At 36.2% G+C, this 20,575-nt stretch overlaps 1 protein-coding gene across 1 annotated transcript; it reads right to left on the bottom strand.

Annotated features, from left to right (window-relative positions):
* Window positions 1-7,025: 7,025 nt before the first annotated feature.
* LOC142168722 (protein phosphatase 2C 70-like) lies at window positions 7,026-18,169 on the bottom strand. The gene is made up of 13 exons (XM_075229528.1): window positions 17,587-18,169; window positions 13,783-13,972; window positions 13,512-13,709; window positions 13,234-13,409; window positions 12,945-13,103; window positions 10,523-10,666; window positions 10,384-10,445; window positions 9,905-10,040; window positions 9,511-9,605; window positions 8,023-8,138; window positions 7,773-7,902; window positions 7,413-7,467; window positions 7,026-7,308 (listed from the first exon to the last, which is right to left on the bottom strand). Exons 1-13 carry the CDS (start codon window positions 17,794-17,796, stop codon window positions 7,147-7,149), a joined length of 1,833 nt encoding a protein of 610 aa, XP_075085629.1. The 5' UTR covers window positions 17,797-18,169; the 3' UTR covers window positions 7,026-7,146.
* Window positions 18,170-20,575: the final 2,406 nt, after the last annotated feature.

The raw sequence follows: 20,575 nt of genomic DNA, 5'->3' as shown, positions 1-20,575 counted from the left end.
TAGCAATTATCATGTTTAATCACAAGTTTAACCTCTATGTAACCTCAAACATGGTTCAAATCTCTCACAAAAAGGGGTGTAAATATAGGAAACATTATTTTATGAAGCTTATCAATCAATTCAAGGCGTATCATAGCCTAAGCACTACTTTGAGCATGAATAATACCCTGGTGCACATACATGGGCTCAACCCCACACATGTGCGCCACCCATAGCACGTAGCTATCACAAATAACTGAGGCAACTAGTGCCTCAACCAAGTTTAGGTAAGATACTTAACTCAAGCAAGCTAAATTGATACTCTAAGAATCCCTTCCCGATGAATCAACCTCTGTACGGCTTGAATCTAGCCAAAATAACTTAATAACATCAATACAAGCCATAATAAACAAACCGAACAATTAAATCTAAGATCTTGATTCAATGATACAAAGTCAACCCAAAATGTCAACCCCGGGCCCGAACCCAATAAAACTCAAAAATTCTGAACACCCATTCCGATATGAGTCCAAATATATATGTTTCATCTGCGATCCTCACTTAACCTCCCGACCTCCCGCTTCTCGATCCCTCAGTCGCATCTACGGTTGCGCTTATGTGCATCCAATGTTGCATCTGTGGTCCCTGCTCCTCCAGCCCAAAACTCGAATTTACGCCTCCAAATCCACACCTATGACTTCGCATGTGCGATCAGACTTCCGCAGATGCAAAAACACCAGACTCAGCAAAACTTCGGCAATGTAACTCAATCCAAAATGATCTAAAATCAATCTAAAACACACCCCGGGACCCCGTCCAAACACACTAACGATCCAAAAACATAACACAGATCTAATCAATGTCTCAAATAGTACAAAACAACATCAAAACTACGAGTCAGACCTCAATTTAAGCCTAAGGAACTAATCCAAATTTTCAAGTTCAAACCTTAAGTCAAGCATGCCTAAACAACTCGGAATAACTTCAAATTTTGCATGCAAGTCCCAAATGACACAACGGACCTATTCCAACTCTCAGAACCACAATTCAAACTCGATATCATCAAAGTCAACTCTCAATCAAACCTATCAACCTTTCAAATCTTTAACTCACCAACTTTCACCAAATAGAACCAAATCAACCTAGGAACCTCCAAACCCAAATCTAGACATACACCTAAGTCCTAAATCCCCATATGAAACTATTGGAATCATCTGTCACGACCCCAAAATCCAAAATTTAGGATCGTGATGGCACTTAGTCTCTAAAACTAGGTAAGCCTAACACATGCTGAGATTTAACAGAAATAAACAACTTAGCTATTACGGTAAACTGATAAATGACATAATAAAGTTGAAACCGAACAATAGTAATATATCTCCGAATTCGGTAGTACAGAGTCATAAGCTCTATTGAGAGTAAACTAGTAATATCAATTACAGCATTATCACGACCCAAAATCCACAAGTCATGATGGCACATAACCCAACCCGCTAGGTAAGCCAACAGTCACATGAATAACAATGAAAATGAAATAACATAGTCTAATACCTCAATAGCGGAAGAATACCATAATATATATGAGAATAAGGTCAAAATGCTACTAGAACTAACCCCAAAATCTGGTGTCAACAAGTACACGAGCACTACTGAATAACAAGGTAAAAAATAAATCCTTTAATACAACTGTCTGAACATGATAAATAGTAAAGATAAAGATAACAGGAAGAGAGCTTCAAGGACTGCGGACAGTATGGCAGCTACCTTGTAGTCTTCCAAATAGCTGGCACGACTCAAGCCTAAAAATCACCTGGCCGGATGTACTTGGATCTAAACACGAAGTGCAGATTGTAGTATGAGTACAACCGACCCAATGTACTCAATAAGTAACGATACTAACCTTGGGTTGAAAGTAGTGATGAGCTTAGAACAACAATCAAATGCCAGTACCAATAACCGATAACAATTCAGAAAAATACAGGACAAACCATAGAAACAGTAAATCAATGATATCAAGTACAACTCGTTCTCATTTCAGAAATTTAGGCATACTTTCAAGTATAACAGTTTAAAACCCAATACGGATAAAGCAAGTCAATTACAAGTTAGAATGAGAAAAGTACATCTTTATGCCTACATGTCAAGTATACATGTAAATTAACAATATCATAGAGTATTTACACTTAGCACTGTATGGGTGCCTGACATAACTGCCCATCATTAAGCATATATATGGAACATTGTGCCTGCGCCCACTGTTGGCATGTCAAACTCCATAGGGGCGGATCCTGCCCAAGTGCTAATTATAATCACTTATCCCAATAATGAGGCCTGGTGCACTCGTCGCATCAAAATCAGTACCAAACCAGCTCTAAGGCTCAAGCTCAGTCATTTACTGTTCAAATCTCAGATGAACTTATCTCAAATATTCAATAAAATAGTTTTAAGCGATATGAGTAACATGTGAGGAATCAAATAAGAAGTACTGATAAAAAAATATCATACACGGATATAGTATGATGACTGAGAACATGCGTGAAAATAAGGTATATAACTCAGAAACAGCAAGAATAGCCGTATCAAATCTCAAGCAGTTAGCACATAGCCTAGACATGATGTCTAACATGATTCACAGTTCAAATAATCAAACAAGTAGAGGGGACGCGGGGATAACATGATATGATAGCAACACAAGCCAGGTATTAGCCTAAAGGCCTCCCCAAACCATGAATAAACTGATGCATGCACACACGCCCATCACCAAGTACGTACATCACCCCAATATCTTTCACATAACGTAGTCCTTAGGGTTAAATACCCTCAAATACAAGTTTAAAAGTGTTACTTACCTCAAACCACGCAAATCACAACTTCAACAAGCCCTTCCCACACGTATTAGCCTCCAAACGACTCGAATCTAGTCACAAATAACTCAATATCAAGAAATAATTATGTAGAAAACAACTTCAAACAATAAAGTTTCGATCTTTATCAAAATCAAAAAGTCAACCCAAAAAATCAACCGCGGGACCACGACTCAGAACCCAACAAAATTCACAAAATCCGAACACGCGTTCAATTATGAGTCCAACCATACTAAAATCATCTAATTTCGACCTCAAATCGACCTTCAAACCTCCATTTTTCATTTTTGAAAAGTATCCACAAAATCCCTCATTTCTTAACTTTAATTCACCATTTAAATGCTAAAAACAAAGATGAAATCATGAAATATTAACAAATCCAAGTCAAAAATACTTACACCGATCCAAGACATGAAAATTCCATTCAAAATCGCCCAAAATCGAGCTCTATAACTCAAAATGTGAAATAATACTCTAACCATCGATTTAGGATTTTAAACATTATGCTGCCCAGTTGTTCCTCTTCGCGATCGCGAAAATTCCCTCGCGATCTTGAAGCACAAAAATGCTGCCCAAAAAAATACATTTCGCGAACGCAGTGCTTACTAGGTCTAACTCTTCGCGAACGCGAGCCTAACTATGCGATCGCATAAGCTTGAAGCCTTACATTCCCGTTGACCCCTCCTCTTATGCGAACGCGTGACCCTTCTCGCGTTCGCGAAGATTTGAGACCACAAAGCTTCCCGAATGCACTCCAAGAATCATGAACGCGATGCACAATATTTGTAAGACCCTTTGCGATCGCGGACTTTCCCTCGCAATCGTGTATAAGGAAACTAGATACATCAGCAGTCCAACTAGTCCAAAATGAGCCAAACATGATCCGAATTACACCCGAGGCCCCTAGGACCCATACAAGCATACCAACAGGTCCTAAAATACGATACGAACTTAGTTGAAGCCTCAAATCACATCAAACAACATCAAAATCATGAATCACACCCCAATTCAAGCCTAATAATTTTATGAACTTCTAACTTCTAAAACTAATACCGAATCATACCAAACCAACTCCGATTGACCTCAAATTTTGCATACAAGTCATAAATGACACAACGGACCTATTCCAACTTTCGGAACCAAAATCCGAACCTTATATCAATAAAGTCAACTCTCGGTCAAACTTTTCAACCTTCCAAACCTTCAACTTTCCCCAATTCAAGCCAAAATGACCTACAGACCTCCAAATCAACATCCGGACATATGCCTAAGTCCAAAATCACCATACGAAACTATCAGAACCATCAAAATTTCATTCTAAAGTCGTCTACACAAAAGTCGAACTCCGGTCAACTCTTTCAACTTAAACCTTCAACATTGGGACTAAGTGTGACATTTCACTCTGAAACATCCCTAGAACCGAACAAACTACCCCGGAAAGTAACATAACCATAATTTAACATAGAAGAAGCGATAAATGGGGGAACGGGACTACAATATTCAAAATGATCGGTCGGGTCGTTACAATCACTATTTTGAAATGAAAGTAAACAGTAGTAAAGTAAAGTTTCAGAAGGTGACTCTGAGGCCTGCGAGTGTAATGGAAGGTATACCTTGAAGTCTCTGTAGCAAATCTCAAACAGCTAACTAACGTGCATCACGCTCCGAGATACCTGCATCTCCACAAAAATATGTAGAAGCGTAGTATAAGTACACCACAAATGATACCCAGTAAGTATTAAGACTAACCTCGCCAGAGTAGTGGCCAGGTTCAAGTCAAGATACTCACTAGATATGAAAACCTATGGAGAATTTTAATATAAAGCTAACAACGGAAAGTTAAAGCAATAAATGGCAACAAGGAGTAAACATGTAACAAAATAGCAAAATGATCAAAAACACAGTTAAATACGAGTGAAATAAATTTTTTTTAAAAAAACAATAATAGTTCAAATAATCAAGTCGTTCTAACACATAATGTACAATAAGAATCACCACGAGATACCACACCTCATAATCACAAATTACAAATCTTCCTAATAACGCCACGTGAACCTTGCATTTATTTTTAAAAATATTTTTCCCGAAATAGATTCACGCTCTTTAGCCCCCTTATTTCGCCGCGTGTGCTTCAAAATGAAGTAGCTCCCCTTGCTAGCAACACGCGCATAAAACCCCCTATATCGCTGCATGCGCATTAATACGCCACCCTTATGTCGTCGCATACACATCTCACCACAACACAATAATCAACTCGCACCACACGTGCCCATATGCCACCACCTTACCAAAACAACAATACCAATATCACAACAATATATAGCCCACAACAAAACAACAGTGCAACTCGTACAACAGCTAGAGTAGCACCTGCAGATCCATCAGTTGCCCCAGCTCAGGAGCAGGTTCCAGATGTGGTTGAGCCGGTAGGAGGCACCAGCTGTGCCAATTGTGATTCCAGCTTGTACGTTCTAACCTACTTGTTGTAAAGCCCGACATTTTTGAATGTTTTATTTTGAACTAATTACAACTTTAGTTACATGTTTAAAATATGCTCGAAGTGTTAATGAAGCTATAGAGTGCTTTAAAGTTACATTATTGTTACTTAATTTCACTCTTTAAATTTTGTGAATTCACACAAATTTGGCAATGTTCCGCTTTTATGCTTGTGGTTAATAGCAATGGCATATCAAGGTATTTTAGAAAGTTATCTTCTTTTAGATTCTGCTCATACATTTGCATCAAAATTCTGCACATTTATTCCTCTTTTATAGTCCGCACATATCCCTATTCGTGTGATCATATTGAATACCATGCATCTCTAACACATTCAAGTTACCCCATCTTTATATGCCAGTGGCATATGTAATTGTTTCGAAGTCTAATTTTATGTTCTACATCAATCCCTATGTCGTTTTGTTCGAGATAAATAGTTCAATCGTAAAAATGAATGACAAGCAATGAGAAATTTATTTAGCTTCATCAACTCCTTCTTGCCACGTCCATTGGTTCTCTGTGTGTTCCATACTTAGTACCTTTCATTGTACGTTTATGGATTAGTGACTTTTTAGTGTCTTTCTTTTTCTTTTCATTTGTTAACTTCTTCATCTATGTTTCCTGATCCTGATATTAAGGAAAAGCATTGGATTGAATCTGTGGCATATTCTCTATTCCAAAAGTAAAAAATTTATGTCGTATCCAGTTTTGCGTCGCTCATCGAATTTGTATTCACTTTTTCAAAAAAAGTTTAACTGTTACCCAATTTTTAGATAATTTCAGATACATTCACTTTTCTTTTCTTTTCTTTTCTTCTTTGCTGCTATTTTCTTTTTTTTTGTGCTTAGAGTTTCTTCTTCTTCTTAGTTGCAAAATGAGTTTGTTAGTTTTATTGTTGTTTTGACAATTTGATGATTGAGATTTATTCTTTATGATATTTCAATTTTCAAAGTTATGTTTCAAATTTGAGCTCATTTGGAGTAAATTAGGCATTGAATCATGTATTGGATTGTTGAAATTCGAAGAACAAGTTTATGTTTCAGAACTTAAGATTCGAAATCTGAAGTTGCATTTCAATAGATTGAACTAATTCAGATTCAAATTTCTAAAGTTGCATTTGAAAGATAGAAGAACTTCAAATTTGATTTCTGAAGTTGCATCGAAGAAATTGAACTACTACAAATCCGAGCAAGTACACTTTGCAAAATTTTATGCAGTGCGGGTATAACTTCAATAATGGGCCCAAAAGTGAGTATATATGAAAATACACCTTTCAGAACTTCATTTTCTAAATAAAGAGGAAATAAAGAATTGGCCTGTACCACGAACGCTTTAGGTCAATACCTAAGTACTTCTGTCCATATTTTCACCTTTCATAATTCATAAAAAGGACAGTTCAGTTGCAGATTCAAAATTTGAATGCTGTGATTCTGAGTTGAAAAATAAGTTCTGAAATGCACATCCAACTCTATCTGTATTTGTTATTCATATATATATATATATATATATATATATATATATATATATATATATATATATATATATATATATATATATATATATATATATATAGGATTCGAGCACGAAACTCTGAGTTCTACTGAATCTGCAAACGCGCATTTTGATCCGCCACTGTTCAAATTCATCTCATTGGATGGTAGAGATATATGACTACAGAGCTGGGAATTTATCAATAACACGAGGGGTTGCACTAATATTAACAGAAGGTAACTGATCTTCAATTGAAGAAAAAAAAGAGAGATAATCATCACTGTAATACTAAATATATGAAGGTGTGAAGTCAATCCTATGAATCAATTTTACAAGAAAGAATTCTATTGGTGGTGTCAAAATCTAAGAAAATTATGGAAGTGTTATCTTTTGTGCGCAATGTTCTGGCTTCGTTCAACAAAGAATTTGCTATTTTTTCTGCAGAAATTTCTTCATCTGTTGAGCTTCTCTCCTTTGTCTGCACATCATAAAATTTCAGCATATGGTTAAAGAAGCTATAGCTTGGGAAAGAATCGGGTGCCTCCCGCCTACACACAAGAGAATCATACAAAGTGCTCGTACCTGCTGGACTTGTTGAACTGCCTTCTTCACATTAATTACGTCCCAGAAGCCATCACTGGAGCAAATCCACAAGCATGTTTTAAGCCAAAAGTATAGTTTATCTATTAATCTATAGCACATATTGAAGAATCGGTAAGAAATGTACTTATTGATGTCCTAGAGTTCGACACAAGTATGTCAAGCCAACCCATGTCAGATAGATAACAAGATGGAAGATCACATACTTGACAAAGTTCATTTTTTCTTTAATTTCAGTAGAGGGTGAAGGGGAAACGAGGAGAAGGGAAAAATCAGGATAGAGAGAGAATGAAACAGCTCTGCCGCAATACATGAAATGACGTCAAATAAAGCTGGAATTACCTAGCTAACAGTGCAAATCCTTTGCTAGCTTGATGTATGTACACAACTTGACTAATATAAGGTTCTGAACTGAAGCGAGCATCTTGCTGTTTAAGAAATTTGTCTCCGAGCATACGAGCAAGGTTTAAACCTAGTTAAGAGCAAGCAAATCAGTTGCTGGTTGATCATTGAGATTATACAGGGGATATACAAGAACAACAGAGAGAAAAAAAAAATTTGGAAAGGATCAGAGACAAAAGATTTTACTCACCACATAGTCTTGTTTCCCCATCTTTTAAAGGATCCCCTGTTGCTTGGATACGCATCCTTTCAGAGTAACTAGTTATTCTGTGATCTTCAGTCATTTTTGTCAGCTTCCCGTCAATACTGCCTCAAACAAAAACAGAATGAATGAGTTTAAACTAATAAGTGGTTTATAATAAGTATATATCTTAAACTGCTTCTAAACCTTCACCGGCATGAGTTGACAAGGTATTGCATTAAGACAACTTATAGCTGCATAACATCTCACTAAAGCATAGTCCATACAAACATGAACTACGAACTGTCAATCAATCAACAACTAATCCTCAACTAGTTGGATCAGCCATATGAATTCTAGTTATCCATTGCGCTCTATTCGAACCCATTTTATTCTAATGCTAAATAGTATTTTGTTTTATAAGTGAATTAAGGATGCTCTAAAAGTAAAGGTTCTCTAAATCTCCCACTATCTCCAAACTAACAATTTCTTTAATAGCAACGATGTTTGTGCCAAGTTATACACACATTGACTACTTACACCAATATAGATACCAGGTAACTCTACCCACTAAAACGTAGGCAGATGGGAAAAATCACCGTCTATTTTTTCCTCTGTTAGGATTCAGACTCTGATCTCCTATGGTTCATAATTCCAGCTTTATCGATGGCCAGACCACACCATGGGAAGCAGTCCAAGTTAACATATAAGTCTTGAACCACATAAAAATTTCATGAAAACAGTGGACCTGATGCAAGAAACAATATTTGGATCTAAATCCTAATTGGTTGGTATTGCTTGTATAGAACCTTTGCTTTCATTGTGTTGTGTTCTTAGGATAAGTCCACATCAAAGTCAGTGTCACGCAGTCACACCTACAAAACCGATGCATCTGGACGTCCATATAAGACATGGTGAAACCATTTCAGGCAAACTACTCCTAATTTTTCTTCTATGCATGTTGTTTGGAACCTTTTGTCAAATGAGATCATCTCTAATCTTGTACGATTGCAGATCCCTTCTACGACACTCATTTGATGAATATGTTGGGCTTTTGAGTTTTGAGGCCCAATATTAACTCTGATATAACATTTTTGGTTTCACACAATGTATGATGAAATTTTGCAGACTGCATATTAGGCCAAGTTAGAGCTGCAACATATTAACAGATAAATGGTTTATGTTTCTGTAACATTGCAAAATATTAAAGCTCAATCTCTCTAATAAAGATAAATGTCAATATTACCAATTCAAGGCATAAATCTCGAAAGTTGGAATTCATAGTTCGAAGAATCGAGGTATTAGTCGTCTGAGCAGAAGTAATTGAGAAGATAAAACTATGAGAACTATAGAAAATTAGACTATAGATCATGCAAAGTAAACAAAGATCATTATTACACACAATACAAGAATGAAGAACGCCTAAAGCAACCAAAGGCCATATGGAAATGCAGCCAGTTAGCAAATGAAATTACTGATGAAAGTGTGGGGACGCACTTTACAACACAAGCTGAATCTCCAACATTTGCACATTGCGCATAAAAGTTTTCATGATCATCAGCCCAAACCAGAAGCACTGTTGCAGTACATCCCTAACAGATTTGATTGTCATCAATAAGGAAAATATTAGTAAATCCAACAAACTAAAACCTTTTAACAGCTTTAATGTGCAGCACGAACTTAGTAATCAAATAAAAACAATTAATATCCTGTAAGAATGCAAATAAACATGAGAACAAGGGAAAGCTGCATCAGCGCATGGACTTAACCACAAAATTCTTCGCTCAACTCACAACATTCATATAAATAAACTTGTTACACACAGAGATAAAGCTTTAACCAGGTGAATAAAGCTTATAAGATATACTACAAAATAAGTCTAGGTAAAAACCTCATAGTGGTGATCTATACTCGCTTCAGTTTGAGAGAATGCTTCTCTAAGAACATCTGAAGCATCACATTGTGACAACACCCTCTCCCTTCTAAATGAATCTGACAAGATGCTAGCAACTATCTGAGGCATTATTCTGTATAGGGACAACAAAAATCCACGAAGATAAATTAGCACATAGGGGTGACAAAGAATTTGCTCACCTAGCAAAGACAGTAACAATGAATTCAGTAAATCCAACTAAAGATTTAATTTTTAAAATTTCATTCCAAAATTGCAATGAAAAAAGAAGATATGATATGATCCAGAATAAAGAATGTTTTCGAGAAAATTTTAGCCTATGCCATTTTTCAGCAGAAAAAACAACCAATTGCTTTGTGACTGTTAAATTGAAGAAAACATCATGTATGATTTCTTTGGGTCAACATTACCTTTTATTTTTACTGGTGGAGTTACATAACACAGTGATTATAACTTACTTGCTGACAGACGTTGCAGCACCAGCTCCTCCGTGTCCATCGCATATCCCAAACAATCCAAACTACAATGGCAAATATACAAATTTCTTGATCATTATCTTGACTGGTAAGATAATATAAGCCTTTCAATTGTCCAAACCTTATCCGTCCCGGGAACAGGCCAATGGTAATAACAAACATCTTCCATAGGCAGCTTCTTTCCTCCTCGACGTACGGCCATGGCATCTGATGCGACACCAATCCCAAATGGGACCTGATGCTCACTTTGGGATCTAATTTGTACCTGAAAGAGAAAATATTACATGGCAATGAGCACCTACGTTCACGCTTGCAATCATACATTAGTTAAACGTTACATTTATTATTCTCTTTTGGTTTGTCTGGAAAACATGTAAGCTTTTCTCAAATGGCAAACCGTAAGATTTTAAACCAAGGATAATGGTATAATTTTGTGATTAATTGACTCCAATATAGGTTTTCTGTCAAAATATTAGTAACTTCTAAGTCACACAGCTCAAACTTTTCTTCATGATGTCTATCCGAAATCAAACCAGACTGTTAAATAGTAAGAGGTAACACATTTTAGAGAGATTTTCTTCTTTACTGCCATTGAAAAAATTGGTTAAGTCACATAGGACTCAGCTTATGAATTGGAAATTATGATTGCCAGCCTTTTAGCTCGAGACAGGATAAAAAGCCTCACTTCAAATAGAAACAGCCGGGATAATACTTACCAAAATAAACACAATTACAGTAACAGTAACAGCTTAAACATGAATAGATATACGAAGAGAACTAAGGTAAGAACTACACAGTATTGTGCAATTAAAGACAATTGACAACAGACGATGGTAGGTTGCTTGAGAGGTCATGGTTGTTCACTAAGACTATGAGTCTATACAACAGTACAATAAAAAAAAGGCGTACTATACCAGAATATTGTACACTTCCCACTACTGCCTCTGTTCACTAACACTATGAGTCTATACAACAGTACAATAAAAAAAAAGGTGTACTATACCAGAATATTCAAAGAACTAATTTGGATTACAAGGGCAAAACCGACCAACTTTGGTCCAGATTTAGGTATTGAAAATTTTACCTTTCTGGTAATAAAACGTGTAAATTTTGAGCTACGTGTAAAGACACATCCAAACACAAAAGCTAGAATCTAGAAATATCAAATTGTGGTCAAAGAGGATGGGTTCACTCCATAATGTTAGTAGGTAAATCTTCCTGTGAAGGTAATATAAACCTGTTAGAAATCACTCCTTCCCACTCTATCCTCGACTCATTTGTTTCACTAACTCGTCCTTTGGTTCCTTCATAGGCCATACTGTGCAATCCAACAACAACAACAACCCAGTATAATCCCACTAGTGGGGTCTGGGGAAGGTAGTGTGTACGCAGACCTTACCCCTACCCTGGGGTAGAGAGGTTGTTTCCAATAGACCCTCGGCATCCTTCCCTCCAAAAACTCCCCACCTTGCTCTTGGGGTGACTCGAACTCAACCTCTTGGTTGGAAGTGGAGGGTGCTTACCACCAGAGCAACCCACCTTGTCCATACTGTGCAATCCATCTTCTGGAAATATCAGATATTAGTTTTTTATGAAAGAACATACAAATGTTATTTTTTTATTAGCTAAATAGTATTTTCAATAACGGTGATGTTCAGGCCAGCGCGTTCGTGCACCTCAAGTAATTCATTGAGCACCCACAGACTCCAGTAGCACTAGTATGGGTGGGATAAAGCCAACCAAGACTTAAGCAGATGCAAAGAATTACTAGGTCGCCTCTGTTGAGATTCAAACCTTGGTTTCAAGGTCATCACCTTGCACCTCTACGACCACTAAGCCACCCCGTCCGGAAAATTATTAAAAGAAAATTTGATACGTTATTAGATCAACTTTTTATATTGAAAAACCAAGCTAGGATTCCTTTACCGCGTTTGTATCATGCAAAAAAGGTTATTTTAATCTGTTTCTAAATCCTACTTTGCTATTCCGTATTCACCTTGTCGTGATTGGTTTCAACTCTCATTTAATCAGGCGAGATCAAATTAGCCATGTTCAGTAGAATAAGGGGCAAACTGCAATTTTCGTGATCCATCTGTAGCTAATCCTTGTATACCTATAACACTTAAAGCATCCAAATTTCAGTCACATGAAATGAGCCTATTTGGTTTCTTTCACATGAAATATTAGTTCTGGAAGCTGCTAGAGCATACGAAGGACATTAGTGCCATGAAGTTTCCCTTCTTGATGGTGCTCCTTGACTATAGTAGTGCAATTGTTTTATAGCAACTTCTTGGTTGTAAATTTTGCAACAAATAAATTTTATTAGCTTTTCAAATAGCCAGCGTTGGATATAGTTACACATGAAAGTATTAGAAAGCAAAGATACTCTGTCTCCATTAGAAATTGGTGCCTTTATTTAGAGGGGAAGGATCACGAAGGAATTGGTTATCTTTTTAATATATTTTGTGGGAGGAGGGATGAGTCCATCTTCAAAACAAGAATCTTAGTAAAATGACAACAGCACAAAGCCCATACGCACTTACAAATATTTGCGAAGTTGTGCCAAGCGTTATTATGTCTCCATTTGCAAGCTCAACTGGATCGCCCCACTGTCTGCTCCCAGAATGAGGACTATGGACAGCACGGGAATTAACTAGTGTGCCGTTCAAGCTACCCATATCAACGAGCTCCCACCTCAATTTCTGAAACAATAGAAGTGAAATGTGCCTTCTACTTTATTTTCTTTCGTAAATAAATAACTAAGAAACATAACAATATGTTATTAACATCTGCCAAGATCCATATGAAACCACAGATTTTCAATGGGCGTACATTTATATTCCAGTTTATCATTGCATGCTTGCCAGAAATTTCTGAATCCTTGAGCAAGATATCACTAGGTGTCACTCTTCCAAGAGTAAGTGGAAGCCTAGATGTATTTGTTGATTGCATTGAATGTTGAAGACCTTGACAAGGTCCCGAGATAACCTCCAGCATGAGGATGCTTCCTGCACTTCTAAAAGAAAAATATGATGACACTGTTTACACATACTGTCAATCAAAAAGTGTAGAAAACATCAAGCACTTGTCACAGTGATAGAAGAAATTACTTTGATCTTTAGTATCTTTTGGAGCAAAATCTCCAAACTTTTCATTCTGTATTGCCACATTTGGTCTGTACTTTACATCTTCCGATCTTATGTGTTTCTGCTCTTCTGCTAACTGATTAATCACAAATGGACGCTTAAGCGTCTGGCCAATAGAAATATCTTCTGAAGTATCACAAACATCCAGAACAAAACTGTCGCCTGGAAAAAGCAATTTAAGTTATGATCTATAAAGAACAAAAAGCCAATCAACAAGGAAGGAAGCGTTATATACTATGCATTAATTGAGGATTTATGGAGGTCAGCCTTTGTTTATGAACAAGTCCCTGAGTCCAGGGTGAACCATAAGCCCCTTGATTCTGGTGACTGCCTGCATCGTGAGCATAACTTCTAGAATATTCATGACTCTGGCTTTCAATAAGATGCAAATCATCTGAAATAAGAGGCCTCTCTACATCATCAGCCTACATAAAAATATAATTACAGCAATTTCAAAAGAATGCACAAGAAGGGGGTGGAGGAAGGAAGGGCCAAGCTTATACTTTATAAACAAGAATTATGAAACAACTAAGAAGACATTAAGGTAACCACAGGATAAGTGGTAGCTCCATTAGCATCATTTGTAAGTGATTCATATCAGTCAGTCAATAGTAACATAATTTTGCATAGGATCAAGATAGTCCACACCCTACATTGAGAGAGTCCTTTTCTTTGTGTGTGTGCACGTGCGTGGGGGGGGGGGGGGGTGGAATTTAATTAATTAGTAAATACATTGGAATTTTTGTAAGGACTAAACGAACATTCACCAAGAGCAACGCCTAAAACGACCAAAGCATAACGTTCAAAAATTTATCTCTGTGCTTTTATATGTTAAGCATTGTCAGATTTTAGAAAGCCAGGGCACTGGGACAAGGCAAGTACTAAAAAGTTTGGCTGGCCAACTAGATCTCTTAACAACTTCAATAGTGGATATCTTACAGTTTAAAAACAAGAATAAACTTGGAAGAGGTGGGCAAATAAAGTAAGAAAAGTATAACGTGGAAAAGGAACGAGTAGTGTAGACGTGATCGGACACCTTCACTCAAACGTTAAAGTCAATACACATAAATTGTTGCAATCTATAGAAGCTCTGTTTCATCTTCTTCTTTTTTTGATAAGGAAAGCTCTGTTTCATCTTAAGAAGTTTTATAAATAGGAGTAGTAGAGTGCAGAAGAATTAATCCCTCACCAATATCCACGTACTATACTTTGGTCAAAGAGTGATACTTGAAGAGCTGAATTATCTATTTATAACATTATGTTGATAATCTAGAGTCTCTAGGTGCTAATATGATCTATCAAATCATCTAGAATCTAGCATTGCTTTTTCAAAAAAATACGAAATCCCTCCATCGAAAATTGAATGTGCATTTGACTTTCTTAGCATCAGATAGGAATCTCCTAATTAATGTTACAGTCTTTACACACGATTATAACCAATAAAGCTTTAGATAATAGCAGCTAAATAGAGATTAGTTTCTTCTGTATAATCATGCAAAGCAGAAAAAATAATAACTAATATTACCATAAAAATAATCCATAAAGACCTTAAATATTCAACTGTAAGATCCAATTAGAAACAAATGAGATATCAAGTGTTTTTTCAGTAACGCTAATAGAAATATATTCAAGAACACATTTAGATAGATAAAAATATCCCTTTCTTAACACTATAAACTTTTGAATGAAGTGATCACACAATTCAACACAAAAACAAAGCAAGCAAAAATCCTAGTCAAGTCTCCCATCACCCATCAAAGATTTTTCCACGTGCTAAGAAAATAATCTTACCACACACAAAGAGACATCTTGACGAGATAATTAAATAGGACGACCCCACTTCAACAACTTAACCTTTTAAATGAAATAGTCACACAGTTTTAGAGCAAACATATGTCCTAGGTTAAAATCCTCACTACCACTCATCATCAAATTTTCACATACTTACACTAGGATAAAGAATCCGATCTCACGTGAAGGGTGTTACATCATAACTAAGTAAAATTATCCCCATCTAGTAGCTTAAACTTTTAAACGAGGCGGTCACACAATTCAACCACCAAAAGTACATTATTACTTGAGTTTTCTACATGGTTTTGCAAGGTAAATGAGAAAATACTAACTTTCAGCAACATTTAGAGCGTCAAATCAACTAAAATTTTGTATTAGCTCAATAATCCCCTCTGGAAATACTACTCCTAGAATAGACAACTGCAAACACTTCACTCTATCGATGTACAAGAGTAATGAGACATATTGGCAACACAGACAACACCACTAACAGAAAAACATCTACAAGAGATTGTCGTATAACTCTGGAACCTTTTCCTTTATGCTAATTTCCAAAAGTTATCCTTAAAAAAAAGGGTGCAATAGCATTTGACTTAGTCCTTGCATCCATATGATAGGAATTATTACTTTGTCAACAATGTGTGTCACCGGTGCTTATGCTTGATTTTTTCCTTTTTCCGATAAAATACAGCCATTAAGAAGACAGTTAAAACAAAAGATCCATATAGGTGATACCAACTAGTTAGGACTAAGTCTTAGGGATCTTTTATTTATTTTTTGGGTAATAAGATGGGATTAAGACTTAGTTATTGTTGTTTAACCCGTATTAGGCCCGTGCCAGTCAGGAGTTTTTTATTCTGGTCAGAGACAATCATGTCTATGTAAGTACAATTGAAAGGTTTAGAGAACACCTAATTTGCCTTAAAAGAGAAATTATTTAGTACATGAAATTGGTGTGAAAAGAGTGAAATGAATATAGAGGATTAATTCAGCTGACCACACCTAAATTAGAACTAAGTCTTGGTCGATTGATCGATTGATATTGATAATACAACAGTGCATGATATCTAGGTCGCCATCTAGATAGTCAATATCTACTCTTCTTTTTTTTCTCTTGGGCCTTACTCATAAAAATAAAATATATATCTAGATAATGAACTAAATATATTATAAGCCTATGCTAGCTGAACCTGTCATTTCCCTTCACATCACATGATGGATGAGGTAGGAAATAGGTATTTGTAATAATTTTAGTACTTCAGATGGATTCTCCAAAAGCCTCAAGTGTACCTTTGAAGATACGTATCATGTCTAATACCACATTAGGGTCCCCAAAACGAAATTTTGAACTGTGAGTATCCAACTACTAGCAAGTAAAATCTCACCGGAGGTACGGGTAAATCACCTCTTAGAACCACCTAGGTGACATACATAACAATGCAGTTAGCTCTTAAAGAAAACAAAAATAAGTTCCTCATTTCCTTGAAACTTTAATTGCACTGAAGTTTTGGGATCGCATTGGTGTTCACAGTTCCTAATAGGGCATGAGAAACTTTTCCAAGAGTAAGAGTTTCTTCTCTGTCCAAGCTCGCTCGAAACTCATATGCAATGTGAAAAACATGGTCTCCCTTAATAAAGGAACCAGGCTGAGCTGCCCACTTTCAACCACTGAACTAGGCAACTATACCAACTTCCAAAATTAAGAAAGTTTCAAACTTTGCCATCCTCTAATACAATTGAGCAGAACCAACATGATCCATCAATCACATTACCATCTCCTTAAAACTACAATCAATGAACTACACCTCAAGCCCAAACAAAGATGGATAGGCTATAAGAATCCTCTATAATCTTTTCCTTCTATTCGGCACCACGAGAACTATAAACCCTAGCAAATTTATTCCAAGCAATAAAAATTACAATCTTGTTTATATTTCACCCACATTAGAAACAACTATAATTAGAGTCAGGCATAAACAAGAATCAAAACCCTATGACCAAATTACAGAAAAGACCATTTCTTGTTATATTTGCAATCATCCTAAAAACATTTAAGGTCAGGCATAAACAATAAGCAAAACCCCTACAACCCAATTGCAAAAAGACAATTTTTTTGTTATATTTATATCATCGAGCAATTTTGAGGTAGGCATAAGAAATAAGCAAAACCCCTTCAACCGAATTGCAGAAAAGATCATTTCTTGGCAAATTTACATTTTAAAAAAAATGGAAATGGGGCTAATCTAACCTTGATGATGTTCTTGTTGCGAAAGACGGAGTTGGAGGAGACAGGAGAAGAGTAAAAGAAACGCCATGGCTTATACTTGCAGGCGATAAGGATAAATAAGAGGATCAAAAGGAGCATAACAATAATAACAATAAAAATGCCCTCTTTCGATAAGACAATGTTGCTGCTGCTAAGAGTGGTCATGTTCATGGTATCATCAGCACCTGGCATTGCGAGAAGCTCGCTTTGAAAATTGAAAATGATGAGAGAGAAAAAACAACACCCTAAATTCTATTTCAACTCTATTCCTATTAAAATCCAATCAATCTTCTCTCGGCTTTGCGACAACCTCGCTTTGAAATGGTCGCATTTATTTTTCTCCTCTTTGTTTTCTCCATCCAAGAATGAACCCTTTTTATATACTGTAATAATTTTTTTCTTTTTATTTTTTGGTATAAAATACTGTACTAATCTAGTTTGATCTGATTTACTAGTAATATTAAAAGTATACGCATACACGTATTATTACATAACTTGTAGAAGAAATGAGAGAGTGGTTCTTTTGGATTTGCATTAACATACACACATGGAACTGTCATGTGTCAACGATCTAAATCTGATAGTGGCAAATGTTAATGGACCTTACTTGGCAGATGGGATTTGCCTCAATTTTGCTTCTTACTTACTCCCTCTCTTCAATTTTACTTGTTAGATATGCATTTTTTAAATTCAATAAAATATACATTAATTAATATGGGTATCATGATAAATTATACACTTTATTTATTATTTCTTACGGGACGTGAAAAGTCAAAACGCGTCAAGTAAAAGTGAACGAAGGGAGTACATATCTTGCTTCTATCTTAATAATTTCATAAAATAAAGTGTTTTTTATTATTGATCCTTATTTATGCAATTAATTTTCTTTTACCTAATTTCAATTCCGTCAAAGAATTACAAGTCTATATTACTGAAGATCTACAAGTTAGGCAATTCAAAAGTATATTTTATGACTATTATATTAGTGTTTGGAAGGGTGCCAACTAAGGGTGTTCGTGTTTGATTTAGTTCGATTTTTAAGAAACCTAACGGTATTTCTCTTCTCTTCTTCTTCTTGTAATCAAAAAATAAATTCCCTCCTTTACCAACTTATAATCCTTTTTTCCAAAAGTCTCATAGAAAAGCTTGGTCCTAGTGAAAGGAATAATTCCTAGTCATCAGTATATTCTATGGCTGACAGTTTATAAGAAGTTATCAAGGCTCCAGAAATGGGGAATTCATGTCACGATCCAAATTTCCCTCGTTAGGATGTTCTGACGACACATAATCTCTAAAATTGGGTAAGCCTAATACTTATTGAATTAATAGAAAAATTTGACCAACAATTAATAATTTGGAAATAGAACCTTATTACACGACTTACAATTCCCAAAACCGATATTACAAGTCATAAGCTCTACTGAGTTTACTACAAAAACCTCTAAATACAACTATTTGGAAATAGAGATAAACAGTGCAAGTACAATACATAAGGTGACCCTGAGGCCTGTGAACGCAACAACATGTTTACTTGAGTCTCCACAACAAGATCCGTACAACTAGCTAGCAATCGACTAACTCCGAATTACCTCGATCTGCACAAAAATGTGCAGAAGTGTAGTATGAGTACATCACAGCGGTACCCAGTAAGTATCAAGACTAACCTCAGTGGAGTAGTGACGAGGGACAGTCAAGAGACCTACTGGACTAGATAACGTGAACAAGTATAGGTATTGGACTAATATAGTATGATATATTTACAGAACTATGCATAATGACAACAATAATACGGTGCTTGCAATAGGAAATAGAAACAACAATTTGCAGCGGGACACCACAAGTGATAACGCAGTAGAGTAAGCTGGACACTGTTTAAATCTGTGAAAAACAAATAAAGGAAAGACAAGTAGCAACTTGATAAGAATAACCGCTTTCGCACCAGGTTTATTAAATAATCCCCACGAGGTACCAAACCTCAAAACTCACACAATTCACGGGGCCCAATTCATGAACCCTAATCACTTGGCATCCTGTGCCCTCATTACAACTGATGACTGCACGGACGACTCACGTGCCAATAGAATAAATCTCACATATAAGACAGGTAGACGAAGTACGTACAAATGATCGGTAGCATCAGTGTTCATCTTCTTAAACCGATAGGGTGATAAAGTACGTGTATGCTTGTGCAAGTGTTCTATCACAGTTCGGGCCAACGAATAAGAGTGGGGGAAAATGAACGGCACATAAGGAACGATCCCCACAATTTTCAACAAGTAAAACTCACACATGTTAGGCACGCCACTACACAAATATCAACAACAACAACAATGCCCCAGACCATCACAAGTCATCACAAATCAGTTACCGACATAGCCCACCTTGTCTCGACATGTGCGCAAACCCACATATATAGCCCGCCTTGTCATGCCACATGTGCATATACCAATAGTAATAATAGTACAGCAGAAACCTCGTGCAAACACCCGAACAAAACCTCCCAATAATATCACGTGCCAAAAACACAACATAATAATAGAATGAGTATCAATACCACAACCGCGGATAGCCCTCGGCTCAACAAACTGAGTACAACAGTGATAACAACAATAATAGCATGAGAATACGACAAGTAAATCAACTCAAGAGCTTTGGATCACAAAGAAGTGGTAGAACGAGCTCACAAAGAATAAACACAATAGGAAATACTAGTTTCAATAAGAATAGCTCAACAAAGGAGAAATGATATGTAACAAATGATTCCACAAAAGTACAATCCGACATAAAGGGAGATAACATGAGTCAATAATTCCAAATAAGGATAAGGCCACTACGATCAAGGATAACTAGCTTCATTTAGGGTTGAGCAATTACGAAAGAGGTACAACAAATTCAATTAAGGATAAGCAATTAGGAAAGGATAGCATGGTAATCAAAGAGACAACAACTTCAGTTAAGGCATACAGTAGTC

Source organism: Nicotiana tabacum, chromosome 14, assembly GCF_000715075.1.
Source record: "Nicotiana tabacum cultivar K326 chromosome 14, ASM71507v2, whole genome shotgun sequence".
Taxonomy (NCBI): Eukaryota; Viridiplantae; Streptophyta; class Magnoliopsida; order Solanales; family Solanaceae; genus Nicotiana; species Nicotiana tabacum.
Note: the sequence above shows the minus strand (reverse complement) of the source record. Positions and strands in the feature narration are given on the sequence as shown.

Bases quoted from the DNA above. Each gene is read 5' to 3' on its own strand.
- LOC142168722 (XM_075229528.1), bottom strand. From the start codon at position 17,796: ATGCCAGGTGCTGATGATACCATGAACATGACCACTCTTAGCAGCAGC. The intron at 13,410-13,511 runs GTAATTTCTTCT...TTAGAAGTGCAG, and splicing joins AAAAGATACTAAAGATCAAA to GAAGCATCCTCATGCTGGAG. The intron at 13,104-13,233 runs GTACGCCCATTG...CTATTGTTTCAG, and splicing joins TGATAAACTGGAATATAAAT to AAATTGAGGTGGGAGCTCGT.